At 46.1% G+C, this 25,399-nt stretch overlaps 1 protein-coding gene across 1 annotated transcript in view; it reads left to right on the top strand.

The window, feature by feature from the left end:
• Positions 1-25,399, top strand: part of KCNQ1 (potassium voltage-gated channel subfamily Q member 1) — a 348,866-nt gene that overhangs the window by 16,396 nt on the left and 307,071 nt on the right. The window contains exon 2 of the mRNA XM_054171993.1: positions 21,952-22,042. Coding sequence (XP_054027968.1) covers positions 21,952-22,042 — 91 coding nt within the window. The remainder of the gene's footprint in view (positions 1-21,951; positions 22,043-25,399) is intronic.

The following is a 25,399-nucleotide window of genomic DNA, read 5'->3' as shown; positions in this document are numbered from 1 at the left end:
GCCAATGGCATCCTGGCCTGTATCAGAAATAGTGTGGCCAGCAGGAGCAGGGAAGTCACTGTGCCCTGTGCTCAGCACTGGTTAGGCCACACCTGGAGTCCTGTGTTCTGTTCTGGGCTCCTCAGTTTTTAGGAAAGATGTTGAGATGCTGGAAGGTGTCCAGAGAAAGGCAACAAAGCTGGGGAGGGGTCTGGAGCACAGCCCTGTGAGGAGAGGCTGAGGGAGCTGGGGTTGCTTAGCGTGGAGAAGAGGAGGCTCAGGGGAGACCTTCTTGCTCTCTACAACTACCTGAAGGGAGGTTGTAGCCAGGTGGGGGTTGGTCTCTTCTCCCAGGCAACCAGCAGCAGAACAAGAGGACACAGTCTCAAGCTGTGCCAGGGGAGGTTTACGCTGGATATTAGGAAGAAATTCTTCCCAGCAAGAGAGATTGGCCATTGGAATGGGCTGCCTGGGGAGGTGGTGGAGTCACCATCACTGGATGTGTTTAGGAAGAGACTGGATGGGGTGCTTGGTGCCATGGTTTAGTTGATTAGATGGTGTTGGATGATATGTTGGACTTGATCTCAGAGGTCTTTTCCAACCTGGTCTGTTCTATTCTATTCTATTTTATCTTGCTGGCTGACATAAAGTTTCCTTAACTCAATGTGAATTTGATGCTGTAGATTTCTGTGCTACCTAACAGATCTTCATGTGCATACAAGTCCCAACTCATTGCAGGGAAACTCTTCATGCACTTGATTTTCATCTTCCCTTATACACCCTGGAAAGCTTCCTAAGCTAAAATACACTTTGCTGTCTGCATCACTGCACCTTGAAATCCAAAGGCATCTTAAGTCCAAATTCTTGAGCTACTTGAAGGAGATATGTAGCTCTCACTCAGAGTTTGTTGCAGCTGTAGAGCCTCAGCCTGTATCACCTGTCAGTGTTTTTGAACCTCTTAACCACTGGTAGTGCTATCATCAGTTCCTCCTGTGTGTAACCAGTGCCTGAGTCCCTGTGTGAACCCATCCATGGCTTTGTTTGAAAGAAAGTGCTCAGAAATTGACCCAAAAAGGAAGCATGTTGTTTTCTTCAAACTAAAAATGGTTATGGAACCCACTCTGTGTATCTTGTACTGTGTTTACTCGGAGATAGTCTCCAAATATTTCACTTGGGAGCATATCAACTGAGGCCAGGATCAGCTAGATCCATAAATGTGTCATTCTCAAGGATGTATGTTTTGTGGTGCCTGATGCAAACAGGGACCAGGGAATCAGGCTGGCCAGTGGCTCTGTTTCTGGTATCCTGTTGGGGTCAGCAAAATTTTAGGTGGTGATAAAAGAAAGAAAGAAACTTTAAGTCATTTCACTTCCTCCAGGAAGCTGTAGTGTTGTATCTGGAGTATAAATAATGCACTAAGTGCAATACACAGGTTGGGGGGTTTTAAATGGGTTTTGTGGGAGCTGTTTTCGGTGGTGCTTGGACAACACAATGGTGGCAATCAAAGGGATCTGTGCATTTAGGAGTTTAAAAGAAAGGAAAAAAAGCACAACATCCTGAATAACTCACAAACAAACCCAAAATACCAATGACAAAACCCAAAGCAACCTGAAGCCAAAGGCTGCGTTCACTAATCAGTGTTACATCTGATACAGCAGAGTAACTGCATGTGAGATTTATTAATGACTTCTCCAGTGTATATACTAAATATTGAGCATGTTCTCATATTGCCACAGCACAGCATCACAGGATGTCAGGGGTTGGAAGGGACTCAAAGAAATCATTAAGCCCTGCTCTGGCAGGGGGGTTAGACCGTACAATCTAGCTCAGGTCACACAGGAACACATCCAGATGGGCCTTGAAGGTCTCCAGAGAAGGAGCCCCCACAACCTCTCTGGGCAGCCTGTTCCAGTGCTCTTGAGCCTTACAGTAAAGAAGTTCCCCCTTGTGTTGAGGTGGAACCTCCTGTCCTGCAGCTTACATCCATTGCTCCCAACTAATACAGTGAACCTCAATTAGAACTCTCACTCCTAATCCATGCTTGGTAGACTCTTCCCTGTGGGCCCATAAACTCTGTTTTTTCCCCTCTCCCTTGTAATTTCTGCAGCCTGTGAGTTAAGGACTCATGATAGTGTGGAGCAAACCACTTTCAACCTTTCAAATCAAACCAAGAACTTTTCTTTTGAATAAATAATATTCTATTCTAGCAATAATGAGCAAATGTTCTCTACAGCCTCCTGAAAGGAGGTTGGATGAGCTGGGTGTCAGGATCCTCTCAAGTAACTAGCATCAGGACAAGAGGAAATGGCTTCAAGTTGCACCAGGGAAGGTTTAGGTTGAATAGTAGGAAAAAAAGGTCTTTCCTGCAAGAGTGATCAGGCATTGGAGCAGGCTGCCTAGGGAGTTGGTGGAGTCCCTGTCCCTGAAGGTGTTCAAGAAATGTGTACACACAGCACTTTGGGACATGGTTTAGTGAGCGTGGTGGTGTTGGGTTGATCATTGGACTTGATGCTCTTGGAGGTCTTTTCCAACCTTAATGGTTCTGTGACAATTCTGTAATTCTAAGGATATACCTTTTGTCCTGTAAAGTCTAGAAGAGAACTTGATGGCACAGAGAAATCCCCTGAGTCCCTAGCAAATGTTGTGGTGTTGCTTTTCAATCTCTGACCTGCCTCTTTCTTTACAGTTTTGCATCTTTTCTTTGACTCCTAAGCTCCTCAGAGGAGAGGCTATCTTTCTGGTTTGGGTTTGCTTGTAGGATGTCTAGCTCAGTAAGTCCTTGTGCTTCCTTGCTGTCCTTTGTGGTTGCAAATATTTGATCATAGTTCCCAAGTGTCTTTTCCAACGAAAGCAGCACTGAGATGGTGTACTGGCATGGTGAGAAATTGCTGAAGTCTCTTTTGAAATGGTTCTGCTTCCTTCTGCTTGGTTGGGCATATCTGCTGTTCAGAACAACCTCTCCATTACATCTGTTGTTTAACAAATGCTATTCAGAAAGGACAACAAAGAGTAGCCTTCATTATCCAGCTCGTGTTGTGTTCAATGTAGCATTCCAGGAATGAGAAATAAATACAAGTAACACACAGAGTGGGTTTCAGATGTCATAGAATCATAGAATTGTTAGGGTTGGAAGGGACCTCAAGGAGCAGCCAGTTCCAACCCCCTGCTATGGGCAGGGACACCTCACACTACAGCAGGTTGCCCAGAGCCATATCCAGCCTGGCCTTCAAAACCTCCAGGGATGAGGCTTCCACCACCTCCCTGGGCAACCTGTGCCAGTCTCTCACCACCCTCATGGGGAACAACTTCTTCTTCACATCCAATCTCAGTCTACCCATTTCTAGCTTTGCTCCATTCCCCCCAGCCCTATCACTCCCTGACACCCTCAAAAGTCCCTCCCCAGCTTTCTCGTAGCCCCTTTCAGATACTGGAAGGCCACAATGAGGTCTCCTGGGAGCCTTCTCTTCTCCAGACTGAACAGCCCCAACTCCCTCAGTCTGTCCTCATAGGAGAGGTGCTCCAGCCCTCTGCCCATCCTTGTGGCCCTTCTCTGGATGTGTTCCAGTGCATCCTTTTTCTGCTTCATGCTGGGGTGACTTCTAGAGCCTCCAATTTGGTTTTGCCTCTAGTACTTCCAACCCATAAATCAGGGAGAAGATGTGCTTGGAGCACTTAGAGCTAGCTGCCATTTCTGGCAGAGCAGACTGGCTTAATAAGCTTGGCACTCATCTTTTTGTGGCTGGATTTTATTGTTTCTACATGTGCCTTTGATTACCCAGAAGACCTTTAGTTTCCTGTCCTCTCAAGGTGGAGAACTGCAACAGCTATCACCATCAGTGCAGTCTGCCATGCGAGCGGTGACCTTGGACGCCTCGGACTTGTTTCCTTGCCTTATTCGGGAACCGCTGGGAAGAAGCCACGCAGATAAGACATGAGTTTGAAAGTGGCACCTTAACAACAGCAGCAGAGTGGTCGAGGGGAAATTGTGTTGCAAGCTGCAGTTGAAATGTTCCTGGTTAATGAGTTAATGTTGCAGACGTCTTGCGGGAGAAACAAAGGCCGCTTGCGTCAAGGGTTTCCACGCTGTGCGTCTAAACGGCGTTAGGAAGAGCTCCTGTGCGTGAACAATAGCCCACTGGCAGCCCAGAGAGCCAAGCACATCCTGGGCTGCAGCAAGAGAAGCACAGCCAGCAGGGGCAGGGAGGGGATTTGCCCCCTCTGCCCCACTCTGGTGAGACCCCACCTGGAGCACTGCATCCCGTTATGGAGCCTCTATTACAAGAAGGATCTGAAGGTGGTGGAAGATGTCCAGAGAAGGGCCATGAGGATGAGCAGAGGGCTGGAGCTGCTCTGCTATGAGGACAGACTGCTCTTTGCTGTTTGCATCTGCAAACCTCAGAGCCTGCTGCAGCTGCCAGTGTTCAGTGGAGTCCTCCATGGCTGCTGTCCTGGCTGCAGGTAGTGCCTGTTTGAGCCCATTCTCCTCTGAGCCACTGTGTGTGCAGCTGATTAGTTGTGTAGAAGAGGAATTCTCCTAAAACTGATGAATTCAGCTGAGTACTTAATTATCTCTCTCACCCAGAACCAAAAGGTTAGTGAGACTGGTTTGCTTTGACAGACTGAGTGCACAACAGCACATGAAAGAGCCAGAACTACGTGCATTGGTTTTGATTGGCCCAAAGTTCTATTCATTCCCTATAATACTATATGTTGTTACCAGAGATCCCAAATTATAAGCAGTTGAGGCTACCTCCTGCCTATCTGCCTTTGTTTTTTTAACCTGGCTTTGAAGACTTCTTGACTCTAAAAATTGCTGTTAGAGAGCTAAGGTAAAATGGAAAACACCTTTCAAACCTTCAAACAACTCCCTCTTGAACATTCTCTTTGTGAACATTTCTGCTTCCCTGTCCTTCAAATTACCAAAAAGTGGTCTATGAAGAGTATTTTCAGGTGGTGATTTTTCTGCTGTGTCCTTGCTCCCTTCCCAGCAGTGACAGAGTAGGAGAAAAAGGGGGGGAAAAAGCAAATTTAGAAGTCTAGCAAAAGGGAGGGGGAGAAAAGAAAATTATCACCATTTCCCTCTGAAGTCATGATGGAGACAGGGTTTAGATCCCATAGTTTATTGGAAAATGCCCTAAATTTCTTGAATGGGGTTTGGCTACCTCAAAACATGGCTGAGGCATGAGGAGGGCAGATTGAGACTGGGTATTAAGAAGAAATTCTTTACTTATCTTGAGTACTGCATTCAGTTTTGGGCTCCCCAGCTGAAGAGGGACAGGGATCTGCTGGAGAGGGTCCAGCAGATGGCTATGAGGATGATTAGGGCACTGGAGCACTGCCTGGTGAAGAGAGGCTGAGGGACCCAGGGCTGGTTAGTCTGGAAAAGAGAAGACTGAGAAGGAATTTAATTAATGTTTATCAATATCTGAGGGCTGGGGGTCAGGAGGGAGGGGACAGGCTCTGCTCACTTGCTCCCTGTGATAGGACAAGGAGCAATGGATGTAAGCTGCAGCACAGGAGGTTCCACTTCAACATGAGGAGGAACTTCTTGACTGTGAGGGTCACAGAGCACTGGAGCAGGCTCCCCAGGGAGGTTGTGGAGTCTCCTTCCCTGGAGACTTTCAAGGCCCTGTCTGGATGTGTCCCTGTGTGACCTGAGCTCGATTGCATGGTCCTGCTCTGGCAGGGGGGTTGGACTCGATGATCTCTTTGGGTCCCTTCCAACCCCTGACATCCTGTGATCCTGTGTAAAGCAGAGTTTGGTAATTTCATTTTCTTTAGTCTGAAGTGAAGTTTAACCTATTTACTTTTTGGTGGGTTTTGTTTATTGGTTTGGGTTTTGTTTGCTTGTTTGTTTTTGGTGCTTGTTTTTTCCTCTTGCATGTTAGTGTAGCAGCTATTGTCCCAGGCTGCCATAGGCAAACAATGCTTTTCTTTGGGGGGGTGGAATCAAGCCATTTCCTACAAAATTAATGCATATTTTCTTTTCTGGTCCCCATGTGGACTTCACAGAGGAAGAACAGAGGAGAGATTATCACTTCCTGCTCTATTTGTGTTGGGCTTGTGGGCAAAGGTAAAAGCTGCGAGGGCTTTATTATTACACTAACTGTAATGGACTCATCTGTGGAAGGATTTCTCTGCTGGAGGAAACAAAAGTCACTTTTCTAACCCCCAAAAGCTAAGGGGAACAATTGTTAGGATTTTGTTGCACTCTCCCACTTTGCTTTTCAAAACCCTGCCTGGATGTATTTGTGTGTGGCCTGCCCTAGGTGACCCCGGTCTGGCGGTGGGGTTGGACTCAATCTCTGGAGGTCCCTTCCAACCCCTAACGTGGCTCTGTGATTCTGGGAGGTTCATCAGTCTTGCACCATGAATCCTCTGTGTCTTTTGTGCTCAAAATGTTAGAAGCTGCAAAATGCCAGCAGGCTTACTCCAAGCTGACAGTCTTCCTCCTGATGGTGTGCCAGCTGATAAGTTACAGCACTCCTTCAAACCTCTGACTTGAAAGGAGTTGCATCTTTCTTTCTCCCTGGTTTTTGGATTCCCTGAGTCCTGTGTTTCACCACATCACCCCAGAGATGTGAAACAAAGGCTTTAATCCTTTTGGAAATAAGTAGATTAAGTGGGACTGGTTGAAGGAGGATGAGGAAGGGGCTGTCTGTCTCAGCATGGAAAATTTTTACCTCTCACTTAAATCTTCCTCTGAACTCTATCGAACCAGACAAGGATGTTCAAGTCTATTCTGGGTCAAAGCCCAGGAAACTTGTGAATCTTCTTTGCTTGGATTTCTTTAGAAAGTATGCTGTGAACTTTATATCCTGAAGAGTCAATTTCCAGATGGTGTCAGACAGATGAATCTTGTGATGCAAGGGATTTCCTTTTTCCTGATTGCTCCATTGTTGGCTTCTTGCCCTCGTGTCTGTGGCTCTGTGGACGTAGCTTTGGAGGGTAGACTTCCAGTGGAGTTGAATGAGAGTGCTGATGGTGTGTGGCAGTCTGAGCTACAGCAGGACACTGAAAATAGTGCTGTAGGCTGTGACATATCAGCTCTAGCTGTTGCACAGAGGCAAGTCTCTCCTGTATTCTTTTTTTGGCTGTGTTTTGAAGATGTTGTGATGTTTACCTTTCTGCGGTTGGCAGGGGACTCTTTATTACCCTCAAAGTGACAAATCACAGTGACATTGCCTGTCTCTCTCAGCACCCTCAGATGTCCCATGGCCTTGTATAGCATGAGTTCTCTCAAGTCATCCCTAACTCAGACCTAATTTCTTCCTGGCAGTTTATCTCTTCCTGGAACCTTGCTTCTAAGCAGAGAGGTCAGGGAGACCTTGCTGGTGGAGGCTGAGGCAAAGAGGGCATCGAGTACCTTACCCTTATCTGTCTCCACTGCCACTAAATCACCCACCACAGTCAGGAGTAAGCCTGAGTTTCCCTTGTTTAGTTTTCTACTACAGATGTAGCAGCAGAAGCTTCTGGAGACCCTTGATGTTGCATTGAAATGTCAACTCCAGCCAAGCTTTGGGACCCTAAGGCACCTACTATTCACAAGCTGTCTCCTGTCCAAGCAGTAGCTGGGCCTGACTCTTTCCAGTTTCCAAGATCACAGGATGTTAGGGGTTGGAAGGGACCCAAAGAGATCATCAAATCCAATCCCCCTGCCCGAGCAGGACCGTAGAATCCAACACAGGTCACACAGGAACACATCCAGATGGGCCTTGAAAGTCTCCAGAGAAGGAGACTCCACAACCTCTCTGGGCAGCCTGTTCCAGTGCTCTGTGACCCTCACGGTGAAGAAGTTCCTCCTCGTGTTGAGGTAGAACCTCCTGTGCTGTGTTTATATCCATTGCTCCTTGTCCTGTCACAGGGTACAAGTGTGCAGAGCTGGTCCCTTCCTTCCTGACACCAATCCCTCAGATATTTATAAACATTTATTTAATCTCCTCTCTCAGTCTTCTCTTCTCCAGACTAAAAAGCCCCAGGGCTCTCACCCTCCTCTCCTCATAGGGCAGTGCTCCAGTCCCTTCATCATCCTGGGTGATACCAAATGTGTTCAGGGTGATGTGGCAATAGACCACAAGAGAGAAAACATTAAGAACATTCTGGTGTTTCAGAAAGTAAGATAATCTCTCATCTTCTAAAGGAAATGTGATACAAAATGAGTGTGCCTGCATGTGGCTGTGCTCTGGTTTCCCCCTCAAGCTCTGTGCAGCTCCTGCATCCAAGTTGTGCTTCACTTTCTAAGACTGGAAGCTTGTAGCTGAGCAAAGATAAAGTTCCACTTTGGATTGGTAAACACTGGTTCATGGAAGTGAGACAGGTTGACTTTTAACGTAATTTGAACAATGATGTCAGAGATGAACAGTAACTTTACTCTAAAGCTTAGACTTTGCTGGAACTAATGGTGTGCTAAAGTCTTTGATCCTGCTTTTCTTCTATCCTTAAACACATAACAAATCTAGGCCTTACACTTCATTCAAAGTGAAGACAAGACAAGTGGTTAATCGTTCTTTGTTGGTACTACATGATGTTGTAGTAACTTAGACTGCTGTGCTGTCACACACTGAAGTGTTGGCATGTCAGCCACCCAGGCAGAATGTCTCCCCTTTGAGGTGTTGCCCACCCAGAATGGATCCATTCCCTAGAGCAGAAGGAGGAGAGGGTAGCAGGGATGTGTAAGGACTGAGTCAGGTTCTTCTTTGAGGGTAACCCCAGTTCTTCAGGCTTGCCTCCTTGACATTACTGACCAGCACTGTACTCAGCATCAGGCACCAGGGTAGATGACCAGAAAGCTGGTGGGTTGCTGGAGTTGGTGGATGCATAATGGGCAACCTTTGTCCCTCTCTTACAGTATTTGTGCCCAAGCTTGGTGGTGTCTGCACTGGAACTGGTTAATGGCCGCGGGCTGCTGCCTTAAATGCCTCCCATACTGGGCAAAGGCAGGAGAAGGCTGCTCTCCCCTTGCCCCTGCTGGTTTCTTTGATGCAAAGAGCTGGCCCAGCAAGTATGTGAATTCTGAAACTCACTTAGAAGCCAGGTCCTTGGGGATCTATCTTCAGCTCTGCATTAGGCTTGCTCTGTGACCTTGTGCAAGTCACTTAATCATCTCCCTGCTGTTCATTTTTCTTTGCTAGCAAGTGAAGCCAGTCATTGCTACATAGGTCACTGCAGTGGAAGCTTGCATGCACTTAAGAAGATGCTAGCATCCTTCCCCCCTCCCTCCCCCCTTTTCTTTAGCTTTAACCTGACCAAAGAATGTGCTCTGTGCTGCAAACTTGTAGTACAGAGTATGCGGTATGCCCCTGGGGCTGTTTAGTCTGGAGAAGAGAAGACTGAGAGGGGACCTGATCAATGTCTATCAATATCTGAGGGATGGCTGTCAAATGGAGGAGGCCAAGCTCTTTTTGGTAGCGTGCCGTAGTGAGACAAGAAACAACAGGAACAGACTTGAACATAGAAGATTTCACCTCACCATGAGGAGAAACTTCTTTACAGTGAGGGTGACTGAACCCCAGAGCAGGCTGCCCAGAGAGGTTGTGGAGTCTCCTTCTCTGGACACCTTCCAAACCTGTCTGGATGCAATGCCAGCCTGATCTAGTGTGAGGTGTCCTTGCCCATGGCAGGGTGGTTGGGACTAGATGATCCTTGTGGTCCCTTCCCACCCTGACTGATTCTATGAATCCTGTGCAGACTCCCCTGGGTGATCCTGGGTTGGACTGGATGATCTCTGGAGGTCCCCTCCAACCTCTAATGTACTGTGGTATTTATTAACTTATGTCTTTAAGAGTTGTGGCCCTTTGAGCAGTAGACAGTAAGAATTTGTGTCACTATCTACTGTCTTTATCTAATAAATATTAAGAGAAATATGGATTACCAAAAAACTGTGAAAGCCCAGAGGGTTCACTGGTATCCAGCTTCTAGCATTCAGTGTTGCTTTTCAATCTCAGCTTGTGGGCCTGCTGCCTTGGTAGAGTTTGGGGTTCATGTATTGCAGACAATTATCAGATTGATTAATCTTCCCAGTGTTTGTGTAATGTGTAGTAGTATGTATGTGTTTAAAGGTAGTCAGTGACAGAACAAGAGGAATGGCCTCAAGCTGCCCCTGGGTAGGTTTAGACTGGACATCAGGAAACCCTTTTTCCGGGCAAGAGTGGTCAGGCATTGGAATGTGCTGCCCAGGGAGGTGATGGAGTCCCCAAGCCTGGATGTGTTTCGAGGTGGTTTGGCTGTGGTGCTTGGGGCTATGCTTTAGGGGTGAGCCTTGCAGAGTAGGGTTCTGGGTTGGACTTGGTGATCCTGTGAACGTTTCTGTGCTTCTGAGTCTGTGATTCATGTGGTGGTCGCATGCAGACTGCCTAGAGTCAGGTTTGCCCAGGCAGTTGCGTGGAGAGGGAAGAAAGGAGGACACAGACTGAGAGCGCTCCCTTCCACTCCTTTAATTAAGCACATCCTGTCGGCTGGGCAAGAAATTAATTCAGCTCCATCAGATGACGAACCCCACGTTATGTGCTGTGACCATTAGAGATACTTTGTTGTTTTTCCCCCAGCCTGCTGCCAAAGGGCTTTCCAGGCAGAACAATGCTGTTGTTTGTCCTGACCAAGGTGGAACGGTGCAGCGGAGCGATCGGCGGTGGCACAGGTGCCGTTTCAATAACCTCTGTAATCCAACCCTGTCCTTCAGGCTTACGCTGTGCTGCTGGCTTGCCTGCTGCTGTTTGGCACTGCTGGGGTTCCTCGGCCTCCTGCAGCTTTTGGAGGGCTTTTGTCCCTTGAAAAAGGATATTAATAGATTTGCGGGTTGGGGGTGGGGTTTTGATAAACAAAAAGAGTAACCTCTGTGCCTCCAGTTGGTCCTGGGGTCTTCAGGATCACAGAATCAGCCAGGTTGGAAGAGGCTTCCAAGATCATCAAGCCCAACTGATCACCCAACTCTGTTTAATCACCTAGACCATAGTACTAAGTGCCTCATCCAGGCTTTTGTTAAACATCTCTAGGTATGTTGAGCCCACCACCCCCCTGGGCAGCACATTCCAATGGCAAATCTCTCGTTCTGTGAAGAACTTCTTTCTAAGATCAAGCCTAAACTTCCCTCTGCACAGCTTGAATCTGTGTCCTCTTGTTCTGCTGCTGGTTGCCTGGGAAAAGAGACCAAGCCCCACCTGTCTACAACCTCCCTTCAGGTAGCTGTAGAGAGCAATAAGGTCTCCCCTGAGCCTCCTCTTCTCTAGATGAAAATGTTCAGACTATAAAGACTTCTTTTTTTTCCCAAGCTGAACTAGTACCATGCTTCATCCAGAGGAGGGCAACAAAGCTGGGGAGGGGTGTGGAGCACAGCCCTGTGAGGAGAGGCTGAGAGAGCTAGGGTTGCTTAGCCTGGAGAAGAGGAGGCTCACTGCTGTCTACAACTCCCTGAAGGGAGGTTGTAGACAAGTGGGGGTTGGTCTCTTCTCCCAGGTAACCAGCACCAGAACAAGAGGACACAGTCTCAAACTGCACCAGGGGAGGTTTAGGCTGTTGTTAGGAAGAAGTTCTTCATAGAGAGATTTGCCATTGGAATGTGCTGCCCAGGGAGGTGGTGGAGTCACCATCCCTGGAGGTGTTAAAGAAGAGCCTGGATGAGGCACTCGGTGCCATGGTTTAGTTGATTAGATGGTGTTGGGTGATAGGTTGGACTTGATGATCTTGAAGGTCTCTTCCAACCTGGTTAATTCTATTCTATTCTATTCTTGTAGGCCTCTTTGAGGTACTGGAAAGCTGCTCTAAGTTCTCCCCAGAGCCTTCTCTTCTCCAGGCTGAGCAGCTCCAGCTCTCTGAGCCTGGAGAGAGTTTTTTTCCTCTCAGAATCTATAGGATGTAGTTCCAAACCATAAATACCCACGACTGACAGCTAAATGGGTAGAATTAATAACTGCCATGAAGCAAATAGCCACCAGAGAGGATCTAATTGACTATTGTGAGTGGCAGCTAGCTGTGCACACAGAAGGACATTCATCTACAGTAGTGTCTCAGGGAGTGGACTTGACCCTGCACTTTTCTGAGGGCTTTGGATGCTGCTGCAGCATTAATTCTTGACTGAAATATATAGTAGTTTAGGGCCAAGAATAGTAGCTTAAAGCATAATTTTGCCAAGAGGTCATACTTTCCTCAAATGGATGTCCTTAATACCTCGGCGGATCCTATCCATGCATTTTACTGCCACTTTCTAAACGCACACTGGAAGTGGCAGCTTAATCTTAAGGGCACTGAACTCTGACAGAAAACCCTCATTTTACATTTCCTGGTAGTTCAGCCATGAAACAGTGACTTCCTGGGGAGAGCCCCTCAAGGTCTGCCTCTCATTAAGGCTGGCACCCTGCGCTTGGCTTCAGGTGTTACACGCTGATGGTTGTGATTATTGCTCGTGGCAGAGGACCACTCATCGACCTGAAGATGAAAAGAGCAAGAAGGAATTGAAATAATATGCAGGAATTGAAACAAACTGCAGTTCAGTGCCCTAGTACTTCTGGTATTTATGAAGCTTGAATGAGGTGGAATTGTTCTGAGCCCTAAATTTGACTGATTTAGTATCTTTGCCATCTCGCATCGCATCCTTTCTGCCATGCAGGCGAAGCAAGTTTGTGTTCAACCTTATGTGTAATGTCAGGCCTTGAAACATGAACAATTAACTGGAATTTGATTTATTATTCAAGGCAATCAACGTGCCAAAGACTTCAAGTAATTTTTCCCCCCCCTTTTCTGGCTTGTATCACTCTGTTTTCAGAAATAGATTCCACACTGTTAAGAAGCACTTGCTGTGTAGTATCTGTAGTTTGAAAGCTTTCTTAAGAGCTGTACTAGAAACCATTTCATATGTGTTAGCACTGGAACAGTGCAGTGGACTGTGCAGTGTGCTCTCTCCCATGCACTGGACACTTGCTTCCTCCTACTGGTTTGTGATGTTTTATCAGAATTATGAGAAGCATTGGAAGATCTTAATGAGCCTAAACTTAATTTCATAGCTAAGCTTCTTTGGGGTTCCAATGGAAATACACCTTGAAGCTGGAATGTGCCCTGATTGAAGCCCAAATTCAGCAAGCATTTAACCAAGTGTTCATAGAATAGAATTAACCAGGTTAGAAAAGACCTTTGAGATCATCAAGTCCAACCCAACACCATCTAACCAACGAAACCATGGCACCAAGTGCCTCATCCAGTCTCTTCTTAAACACTTCAGTGATGGTGACTCCACCACCTCCCTGGGCAGCACATCCCAATGGCCAATCTCTCTTTCTGGGAAGAACTTCTTCCTAACATCCAGCCTAAACCTCCCCTGGCACAGCTTGAGACTGTGTCCTCTTGTTCTGGTGCTGGTTGCCTGGGAGAAGAGACCAAGCCTCACCTGTCTACGACTTCCCAGTTCAATCCAACTAGATGTTAAAGGGAGTGCAGAGGGTGTTCCTACCCATGGATTATTCCTTCTTTTGCTGTTCTTTCAATGGCTTTGCAGCTAGGATGCTGTCAGCATATCCCACGCAGCTGGTCTGCATGGATGCACAGACCCTTTGCACCACCGTGGAGGCTGCAGGACTAGCAGCAAAGATTGGGAATCTTGAGAAACTACATCAAAGCTTTCCCTTAGAATTCTGGAGTTGAGGTCTCATTTACAACTGAGAAACAACATTTGCAGGTATAGCAAAGCATTTGACCAGCTGCCTGTGGGAGGTAAGTTGGTGTTGTACACCTGACTTCAAAGAGACTGTGCTTTCACCTCCTAAGGCTGGGGCCTGTCTTCAGGTGTGCCCCAAAATGCTACCATCACTCAGATATTTTCTTTTCTAATCAGTAAATTTTCATAAATCTTTGCTCTTGAAGCTACCTAAGACTTTGAGGTACAAAATAAGTAGCATTTCTTTCTTCTGCTGCATCAAAAGATACCTCCTGGATGTTTAGATCCCTTCAAGCTTTTAGAGTCTTAAATGGTTTTAATGCAAGTTTGAAGGATGCAAGAAGAATCTTTAGCCCAGTGGGTAGACAGTTGGAATTTCCACAAACAGCTACTTTGACTCCTGGAATGATGGAAGGGGAATCCTCATAACTTTCAGCTGGGAAAAACTGTGTGACAATAGAATAGAATAAACCAGGTTGGAAGAGACCTTCAATTGCACAAGGCTCGTTCAGCATAGCATGGATTGCATTTAGGAAACTTAATCAGGGTAGGCTTTTTTTTGGTATTAGGGGAAAGGAGCATTGAGCATTTGTGTGTTTCATGGCACATAGTTCCAGAAAGTTTGGTATTTATAGGAAGGTGCTCTTGCTGTAGTGTGAAATTGCCTGTCGCTTTCTAGTCTCTTTTTGTTCTTCCCCCAGGGGCACTTGAAATTTCCACCCTGCCGAAAGCAAAGGGGGGAAAGTCAAATTGCTGTGGCTTCCAGGCATTGCATCTTTCCTTCAGCAAACACCTTTCCCTCTCTGGAAATGGAAATATATCTTATCTGCTCAATTCCTCTGCTTTCACCTGAGGCATGTTAACCTGTTGTGCAGTATCTCTTACTGGTTTCTCAGCTGTGATTGCATGAAGAGTGCCACATTTCTGCCCCCAGCACCCCTAGAGATGTGCAGCAGAGAGCTGAACGTGGAAAAGAGCAGAAGGCAGAGGCAATACTGATTTCTGTGAAAGCATCTGTCAGCTGTACCTTTAGATAATTAAAGTAGAATCATAATGGAGATGGTGGTGAGAGCACTTTATCCCAGCTTCAGATCTTTCTCACGGTCCTCATCTTACTTGTCAGCACTGATCAAAGTGCCTTTCAGACACAGTTGTTCAGGAGGGAAGGGTTAGGCAATTAGGGGTTCAGCTGAGGGGGAGTAGTTGCTAGAGTTGCTCAGGTCTGGTATCACTTGGGTGATGCTCAAAATAAATCACATGAAGAGTCTACCCAGGTCAGTAGCTCAAGGCATGATTACCTCATCCCCATTTGTCTATTCATCTGGCTGTGGCTTTTTAGTCCTCATCACTGTTTCACTCTACTCACAACCAAAGTCACTCTCTTTCACAAAGTCACTCAGTTTCAGAAGGACATTGAGACTCTTGAATGTGTCCAGAGAAGGGCAACAAGGCTGGGGAGGGGTTTGGAGCACAGGCATATCAGAAGCTTGGTATGAGCCATCCGAGGAGCCCTGATGAGTTTCTTGCTGTCCATTGGTTCACATCTTCTGTATGGAATGCAGCATATACTTTCCTCAGGTTCTTTCTTCTTTCCTGTTCAATCATGCCTGTTCTCAAAGGAACCACTGCCTCACTGCAGGATGCAATAACATCACTTTCTGTGAGCAGTTAACCTTTCCTCTTGAAGCATCTTGACGTCTGGTTTGCATTTCTACTGCAATCACACCCTTTGCCAAGACCTTAAAGGCTTTTCCTGCAATAATTCTGGTGCTGTATCCTAAATGAGTTTTGATTCATTGTGTGCTTTGTGCTTTGGTACACTGCCCATCATTTCAATTATTTTTGCAGACCCTAATCTCCCAGAAGAGCCACGTAGGTGTGACAGAAGCCTTGCTTGTTTGGCTCTACAACTAACCTGTTTTTCTTAGCATCAGGCTGCCCTGTATTGAGCATGATCATTCTTGCACATGAAGGCTGCTGTCTCACACAGGAGCTAGAAGACAGCACTGCTTTGACAAGGAGTCAAGGAGCTGGTTAAAAATGATGCCATTGTTTCCTTCAGGAAGCACCAACTGGGCTTTGCTTTACGGTTGGAACAAATACACTGTGACAGGAAGCTTCGTCTGATAGACTGAAGCTAACGCAAATGGAGCATTCACACTCTGTCTGTTGAGGGTTTTTGATGGCAAGTGACAGCTGGGAACAGTGATCTATCTACTAGCTTGATCTGTGGAGGACGTAAGAGAGGGGAAGTGTGTGTTGGTCAGGAAACTGCTGTAGCCAGTTCCTGGAGGGAACCTCTGCATGGATGCAAGTCGTCTTCCCTTCTGCTGGGCATCCTTGTGCCACAGAGAAGCTGTAAGATGGGAAGAGGCTGTACCTGTCTTTCCTTCCCTTGCCTCAAAAAAACAAAACAGGAAAAGATAAGACAAATCCTTAGAGGAAAACCAAGCAAAGAGCCTGTGTGGCCAGAGATTTCCCTCACCTCTATTTTTTGTTACTCAATATGGATTACAGAATTAACCAGGTTGGAAAAGACCTTTGAGAGCAAGTCCAACCTCTTACCCACCACCATTTAATCAACTAAACCATGGCACTAAGTGTCTCATCAAGTCTCTTTTTGAACATCTCCAGTGATGGTGACTCCACCACCTCCCTGGGCAGCACATTCCAATGGCCAATCTCTCTTTCTGTAAAGAACTTCCTAACCTCCAGCCTAAACCTCCCCTGGTGCAGCTTGAGACTGTGTCCTCTTGTTCTGGTGCTGGTTGCCTGGGAGAAGAGACCAACCCCCACCTGTCTACAACCACCCTTCAGGTAGTTGTAGATGGCAGTGAGGTCTCCCCTGAGCTTCCTCTTAGTTTAGGTAAGTGTGAATGCTTACCTAGCTGCACCATGGGAATGCCAGGGCAGTATTGCATGAGGTTGTTTTGTGTTGACTTGTAATATAAACCTGTTCAGGTTTGTTTTTCACCAGGGTTTTCCTCATGAAAATTCAGTAAGGAATGAATTCTCTGGCCTGGAATGGAAGAGAGTGTATGTCCAAGTGAAAGGGTGATCCCCTGTCTTCAGTGTGTCTCTTGCCTGAAGCTGTCTATCTAAACCCTCATTGCTGTAACTCTCTTTGTTGTCCGCAAAGCTGCGTGAAAACGTCATTTTTATCATAGCATTGACCTTTGTGTTCACAGTCAGATATGGAAGTGTCAGCATGTGTAAGTCATGGGGATGAAAGATGAAATAATGATGCTGTCATATATTTTAATGAACCAACCTGAAGTGGATGTGCAGCAGCATTATAGCTTGCAAATGACAATGATCAAGATAAGAATCTGCTCTCATTTATTCTGCTTGCTTGTGTTGTTCCTTTTCAATGTCAGCTTCCCAGTTCGTCTTTCTGTATGCTTAGAGGAAGTTAACCTTGCTTTGAATTGCTTTGTTTACCCAGGAATCCTATCACAGCTGAATAGCAAAAACAACAACAAAAAGTTGTTTACTCTGTAAAAAACAACCAGCCAAAAATCCCCACCATGGGAAAAACCAAACCCACCCCCTGGGCTCTACAGGGTTGGTGAGGAAGTTCATAGAATCATAGCATTGTTAGGGTTGGAAAGGACCTCAAGGATCAGCCAGTTCCAACCCCCCTGCCATGGCCCGGGGACCCTTCACACTAGATCAGGTTGCTCAGAGCTACATCCAACCTGGCCTTAAAAACCTCCAGGGATGAGGCTTCCACCCTGTTTCAGCTTAATTTAGGGTCTCCTTACGCCAACCTTTTCCAGATTCATGGAAAGAGTTCCACTGAGCATATGTAAGAGACACTGTAAAAAGGAGAGGCTGAGGGAGCTGGGGTTGCTTAGCCTGGAGAAAGAGGCTCAGGGGAGACCTTATTGCTGTCTGCAACTACCGGAAAGGAGGTTGTAGACAGGTGGGGGGTTGGGCTCTTCTCCCAGGCACCCATCCCCAGAACTAGAGGACACAGTCTCAAGCTGTGCCAGGGGAGGTTTAGGCTGGAGGTGAGGAGAAAGTTCTTCACAGAGAGAGTTGCTAGCTGTTGGAATGTGCTGCCCAGGGAGGTGGTGGAGACCCCATCCCTGGAGGTGTTCAAAAAAGGATTGGATGTGGCACTTGGAGCCATGGTTTAGCTGTCAGGAGGTGTTAGGTATTGGTAATAGGTTGGACTTGATAGTCTTTTCCAACCTTATTGATTCTATGAAAGTCCACCTACACTTTAATACTGGATTTGAACAGTGATGGCTGCATGTACATGAGATTGTGTTAATCTGGTGAGGAAGCTCTTCCAGCTTATCTCATGCAATGTTTTCTCTAAATGTTCCTGGTCATATCACTGAACATATTTTATAAGCCTTTATAAACCTTTCTCCTACCTGTGACATTTACTAAATGAGTGTTGTTATCTCTCAGTGAGTGGTTAATTGTTCCTTTGATCATTCCACACATAGCTTGTCCTTTTTGTGGCTTGAGGCAAATGCTCTAAACCCATAGTTAAATACAGGAAAAACAAGTGGCAGCTCAGGGTTGGAGGCTGCAAAGTGCTGATAGCTCCCTGTAATGTGGCAAGGTTTTGCAGCTGTCACTGAAGTCACTGAAAAAGCACCAAGTCTGGATCTGTCCTGAAAGTCAAAACCTATCTTACAATAGCCAGAAATCACTAAAGCCACCTTTAGCTCTTCATAGATATTGCAAAAGGCAGGGATGCCCCTCAACCAGGCTTGGCTGCTCAAGGCTTCATGCAACCTGGCTTTGAACACCTCAAGGGAGGGGGCATCCACAGCCTTCCTAAGCAACCTGTTCCAGTCTCACCACCCTCATACTGAGGAATTTTTTCCTAACATCCAGTCTAAATCTACTCTCTCTCAGCTTAAAAGTCTGCTCCCTAGCTCTGTTGCTAAACACCCTGATGAAAAGTCCTTCTCCAGCCTTCCTGTAGGTTCCCTTCCTGTATTGGAAGATGTCTCTAAGGTCCCCTTGGAGCCTTCTTTTCTCCAGGCTGAACAACTGTATGTCTCTCAGCCTGTCCTCATAGCAGAGGTGTTCCAGCCCTTGGATCATATTTGTGGCCCTCCTCTGGACTTGCTCTAATAGTTCCATGTCCTGGTGCCTGGTGATACCAGAACTGGATGCAGGAACCAGGTCATCTTGTTCACTGAAAGCAGAGTCCATGACAGCATCTGCTGCTTTGTTAGTGTTACTGCCCATGCTGCTCTAAGGGTGGTGTCATGGTTTCGTGTCCAGAAGCACAGAGGTGATCAGATGCTTGCAAAATTCTTGCTGTTAAAAGAAACCTAGCACTGTTAGATGGGAGTTAACTGCAAAGCTGCGTGTTTGGGAGTGTATCTGGGAGTTATCTATGAGCAGGCAGATGCTGCTTGGTAACCTAACACAGGCAGCATGAGAGGCTTCACACACTATCACCTCATCTCTAGTGCCTGCTCAGCCCCACAATGTGAGCATTAGATCAGAGCTGATGAGAGCCTGAACTCCTCATTGCTCTTCTTCCTTTCTTGAAGATGGTCACATGCATGAGAGGGTAAGCTAGCATCAAGTTTCAGGAGATAAGAGATTGGTGGTTTCCAAGAGACCTGAGTGTTTTCTGACCGCTAGAGTTCAAAAGAAGTGTCCATTTTCCTAGAGTCTCACTCCCTTTCGCTTCTGAAACAGAGGAGGAAGCCACTGGTAGTGAAACAAAAGCAGTGCAAGAGCTGAATTTTGGAAGGGAACAGACAGCAGGCTGATGCCTGAGGAAGACCATATATTTATTTATTTAATTAATCTGAATTTTACACCCTTTGTGCAGCTGATGGAGTCTCAGAAGCAAACCAGTGATGCCACTGTGACAGGGTTAGTAGCTTGGCTATGGTGCTCCACTAGCACAGCTGTACTGATAGAGGGGCTCGTGAGCTTCTTGTCACTAGTGCCCCAGAAACTGATGAGAAGCAGCAGTATCTGACCAAACCTCTTTGTTTCACTCGGGCTGGATGTCTTTGGGGGTGTTTCATGCTTCAGTAAATTTCAAGAGCTTTTCTCAAGGTGAGAAAGAAAGACTAAAGCTCTGTAAGACTAAAAAGCAACTGTGTGCCTCAACACTTGTAAAAATAAACAGCCCAGTGACTGGCCCTTGATGTGCTGCTTGTGTCAGCCTTCCATCTCTCTCAGAGTACAGGCAAAGAGATTTGGCAAACAGTTCACACTAGGTTGATCTTCCTGTCAGGCACACAAACTTGCACCTCTAACCCCTATTAGATTCTCCTCCGGCGTGTGTTTAGGAAGGTGCAAAACCGGAATAGTCTTTGCTTTGCTGCCCTCTCCTGGTCTGTTACATTGGCTGAGGTCTGCTTTTAACAGGTTTACTGCTATCAAAGGATATAAATAGTACTGCTTGTTATTGCTCAAGGTGTATTCAGACATCTTTACACCATCCCATGCGACTCATTGTTTGCTTTTGAACTTCTGTATACGTTGAACTATTTATCCAGGGACCTTTTATGCTACTGAAGGTCTTTTTGTTCATGTTGTCACCTCTGTTGGACTTCAGCACTTGTGAAAATATTGCAGCTGGAAGGGCTGGACACTTGGGGAACACTTAAGATTACATTTCAGATGCTTGGTTCATCTTTGTGTCTCCCTGCACACCTTACTTCTCTTTGGCCAAAGTTAGAAGGCAAGATGAGAAGACTTTCAGAGGTAAACCAGATATTAGGGATAACTCCACATGTTTACACCTTGTCTAGGTTAAAGTATATTCTCATTTGTGTGTTTGTGTTGATATGTGATAGCCTCTATGCTATTAAATCCACTTCATTAGCACTGACTTGATTTTTGTCCTTAGGAAATCTCTCCCCACAGTTTTGTAATGTGCTTGCAGTGTAATTTGTGTGTGCACTGGACTTGCCTGTGCTGCCCTTTGAAGCAATCATTGGGCAGTCTGGCTTATAATGTCAACCCTGACACAGTTTTGCTTTCAAAAGGTTCAGCCAGTGAAGTGCTCATGTTAAAAAAGCACCCCAAAAGAATAGATAAAGGCTCTGAGTGACTTCAGCTGAGTCGCTTCAATTTGTAGCCACTGAGGGCCAGTATTAACAATTCTCTTGAGCTCAGCTTTAATTGTTGTGTCAATTCTTTGTTGTTGTTGTTGTTTTTCTGAGGGGTGGGGAACCCCACAAACCTTTCAGAGATCTGTGGCAGGGATGATTTAGTTGCTGGGTTTTGCAACAAGTTTCTGTCAAGTGCTAAGAACTGGCATTGCTTGTCTCAACAGAATTGTGAAAGCATCCCTCACAGCTAGTTCTGTGTTTAATAAGTGAATGTTTTAAATCTTCTTCATTGCTTATGTCATGATTTAAGAAGAAACACACAATTGTTTGGGAGCTGGAAGCTGCCTGTGTCTAGTGTGTAGTGGAGGGCATCCAGTCTGGCTGTGGGGTTTCTGGGTGCTCCAAGCAGTTGGGCTGAATCATAGAATCAGTAAGGTTGGAAAAGACCTCCAAGATCATCAAGTCCAGCCTGTCACCCAAGACCTCATGACTGTTAGACCATGGCACCAAGTGCCACATCCAATCCCCTCTTGAACATCTCCAGGGACAGTAACTCCACCACCTCCCTGGGCTGAGTTTGCTGCAACACTCAGGCTGTCCCAAATCTTATCCTGGGGAACCAGGACCCTCTGCCTCTGAAGTGGAGCAGGTGGAGATGAGGAACAAAAGTTACCTTCCCACTTTCTCATTGATAGGTGCTCTGAAATTTTGTTCTATCTCAAAACGGAGTCAGTCCGAGGTCAGGTTCCAGATGCCAAATGTCAGGTTGTATTTATCTGTCAGGTTGTATTTATCTGGGGCTTTTGGGGGCAGGCTGTAAAAGGCAGTGTGGGCAGAGCCTGTTAAGCTCTGGCTTAGCTGGGATTTCTCTTTGCAGTTTATTAGAATTTGGGATGTCAAAAAGGCAAGGATTTGAAATGTTGAGGGGGGGTTGTGTGGTGATGATTGAGCTGTAAGAGCCCTTATGATGGGAAAGAACAAGGAATGCTGCTTCCCTGAGGGACTGGGAAACAGCAAGTCACAGAGAGAGGCTGAAGCCAATGTTACTGTGTGGGTTCATTTGATAATGTCCAGCCCCAAACCTCAGTGTCTGAAGAGAAACAAATTATCCAGCATGGAACAGGACCACTTGAACGCCGCCAGCTGCGTTTTAAGATAACCCAAAGCCAATGACATTTCTGTGTGTGCAGATCATTCCTAACAGCAGAAATACCTTTAGATTCTTACTGGGCTGCCTTGCATGATTTGAATTGATCTTATTCATTTATTTATTTACAGCTTCCTTATAGTGCTGATATGCCTCATCTTCAGCGTGCTTTCCACAATCGAGCAGTACGCAGCTCTTGCTACAGGGACGTTGTTCTGGATGGTATGTATGTGGATCTTTAATGTCACTCATGCATGTTCTTCACGTGCAAATTCTCCTCTCCTGAGCTAATGCCACAGCAAGCAGAATGTTCCTTATGGTTTCGTTGACAGGAGGCTTTTCTGCTTTTCCCCAATGAGTCTGTAAAGCCACAGAAACACCAAAAGTCATGGTAGCACAAAACCCAAGGCTTACCCCATATGGACTATACTCAGGCTATCTATGTTGTGTGCGATATGTGGGGCTGTTCTACTTAAGCTTGAGTCCCTCACAGGACTCATGTTAATCCATTTTCCATCCATGCTGAACACCAAACACCTGACCATGGGGAGGAAAACAGTAAGTAGAAGTCCTTTCTTTCACCTGATGTAAGATCAAGCTTGCTTTCACAAGCAGAATTCATGTATCTTCAGATCACTTTAGGGGGAGAGACCTAGGGGTGCTCGTAGATAGTAGGCTGAACATGAGCTAGCAGTGTGCCCAGGTGGCCAAGAAGGCCCATGGCATCCTGGCCTGTATCAGGAATAGTGTGGCCAGCAGGACAAGGGAGGTTATTCTTCCCCTGTACTCAGCACTGGTCAGGCCACACCTTGAGTACTGTGTCCAGTTCTGGGCTCCCCATTTCAAGAGAGATGTTGTACTGGAACATGTCCAGAGAAGGGCAGTGAAACTGGGGAGGGGTCTGAAGCACAGTACTATGAGGAGAGGCTGAGGGATATGGGGGTGTTTAGCCTAGAGAAGAGGCTCAGGGGAGATCTCATTGCTGCCTACAGTGACCTGAAGGGAGGTTGTAGCCAGGTGTGGATGAATCTGTTCTCCCAGGCAACCAGTGACAGAACGAGGGGACACAGTCTCAAGCTGTGGCAGGGGAGGTTCAGGTTGGATGTTAGGAAGAAATTGTTCACAGAGAGTGTGATTTGCTGTTGGAATGTGCTGCCCAGGGAGGTGGTGGAGCCACCGTCCTTGGAGATCTTCAGGAAAAGCCTGGATGAGGCACTTAGTGCCATGGTCTGGTTGATTGGATAGGGCTGGCTGATAGGATGAACTGGATCATCTTGGAGGTCTCTTCCAACCTGGTTGATTCTGTGATTCTACACAACTTCAGCAGATGGCCTTTCTGAAGCCAGGGAGCCCAATCACTTTGCAGTTACAGGTGGAAGCAGTGTGCCCTTTTTCATGGGCAAGAATCTGAGGCTTCAATAAGACAAGATATTAGAATTCTATGGGGGAAAAAAAAAAGAGCTAAAAGGTTGTTGAGGTTCTGTTTATATATTGTTTCCTTTTTACTCTGGAGCTCCTTGTCTTACAATACCACCTCCCATTACCAGAGGAGGAAACAGAATACGTTCTGTCACCAGTCATTTTAAAGCACTTAAAAATGCTTCTGGTTTTCACAACAATAAGAAGAAATGCAAAGTTAACACGGGGCTAATAAACAAGGGAAAGTTTAGATGTGTTCCAAGTGCTTGTTCCAGGTTTAGACAAAAAGCTTAGACAATTAGCTGTTGAATCTGTCTCTGCTTGTCACCACACTTCAGGAGGCAAAGAGCCTGGATGAAAGCTATACCTAAATGCAGTTGTAATGGGAGATTAGGAGAGAATTGGCCTTTTGTTCGTTTCCAGAATGCAGTGAAAACTGATTAAATTTGCATGTGTTTATTTTATCCCTTTTTGCACTAGATGGTGCTGTTGGAGGGGTTTGACTTCAGTTACTCCTTGGCACTTGCCCAACTTGAGCCGGAGCCTGAGCCAAGACTGTGAAAGGCCCAGCATTTGGAAGGGGGAGATGTGTGTGCACTTGGCCCATTGAAAGCAGTGGTGTGAGAGAGCTTTTTGCCATGACTCATAAAGGGAAAGTGGCGCATCTGTGTAGAAATTGATTTTTGAGATGACAATATTTAAACCGGGGGGGGGGGGGGGGAAAGGAGGGGGGGTAAAAAAAAAAAGGCAATTTGGAGATGTATGTTCCCTGAGAGGCCATATTTTTCTTTTATTTTCATAAGCAAGGGGTTTTATGGTGCCAGAACACAGCAGAATGCTGTTATCTCAGCATGATCTAACAAAATCCAAGTGCCTGATCCAAGGGAATTAAACATTCTGCTGAACCAAGGGATATTTTGTGTGCCTGAAAAAGCCATTTTCTGGTAGGAATCTCGCTTCAATATTGATTCCAAAGACCCAAAAAAAAGAAAGGAATACAGAAGAAAGAGGAAGGGTATGGTTGGGTTTTATTAATAAGGAAAGTATAAGGGTCTTTCCACCTTTCTGAGTTCCTTTTAGCATACTTCTTACTGACCAGATGAAACCATTTGTTAAGCATTAAAAAGGCTGTCAGTCAAAACAAGAGGCAAATGGGTTTGGGTGGTTAACATTCATGTTACTGGCATTGAAATGATTCCTGCAGTTAAGAGAATGAAGCACAGGGTTTAGGCCTAGGGGAAATCTAGGTTGTGTTAGTTTGTTTTAATGTGATCTTTTGGTTTGGATATAAGCCTTAGGTTTTGTCTGCTGGAGTGTTTGGGAGGAGGGGGCCTTGTGAGAAAGGGAGGGGAAAAAATACCTGCAGCTTTTGATGCTGAAGTTGGCCTTCACTGGGAGAGAGAACAAATGTCTCTGGTAGTTCAAAGTGGACTCGGCATAATTTGTTTTTCCTGATTATCTTCTTGGTTAAGAAGGCCAGGACAGGGACTTGCAATCTGGACATGGGTGCATTTTCAGCCTTTTGAAACATTAAATGGGGTTAATGCCTCTAATGGATGCCTGGTGGCAGCTCTGCAGGCTGATCTATTCTGCAGACTCGATACTGGAGCAGACAAAAGTGTCGAATTGCTGAGGCTGCAAAGACAACTGTCCCCTGGTCTGACACAGAGTGAGGTCAGCCAGTGCAAAGGGTGGTGTGTGCGGTGGACTCATGCTCTTTAATCCCTTCCTTTTGAAGGACCTGCAGATAGACCTGTCCAGGGACTTCACTTGCTGCAGCGTTTCCTTTCTGCTTTCATTGAAAGTCAGCTGCTCTGCAGTTTTGTTTGCAGCCAAGAGGCTGAATGTGAATGATTCAAAGACTCAGGAAATATGAGTGAAAATGAAAATTGCCTTTCTCCCTTTTATTCACATGATTAGGAGGTGGAACAAGGGGCTTCCTCTGGTTCTGAACCCAGGTGTTTCTCACAGTGCTTGTCTGTGGTTCTGATGGGCAGAGCTGAGCTGTGCTGGCAGATAATGTGAGTGCTTCTATCTGCTTCATTCCACAGTCAGCTGCCTGGGTTTGAAATGCTGCTGGTAGTAGCATCCCAACTTGTTCAGCTGTTGGCAAAGCAATCCCTTGTCAAGTCCACTGGTCTGTGTAGCAGGATTATGTGC

The sequence above is a fragment of the Dryobates pubescens genome, chromosome 22 (genome assembly GCF_014839835.1).
Source record: "Dryobates pubescens isolate bDryPub1 chromosome 22, bDryPub1.pri, whole genome shotgun sequence".
Classification (NCBI taxonomy): domain Eukaryota; kingdom Metazoa; phylum Chordata; class Aves; order Piciformes; family Picidae; genus Dryobates; species Dryobates pubescens.
The sequence above is the reverse complement of the archived record's forward strand: the minus strand, read 5'-3'. Positions and strand labels throughout refer to the sequence as shown.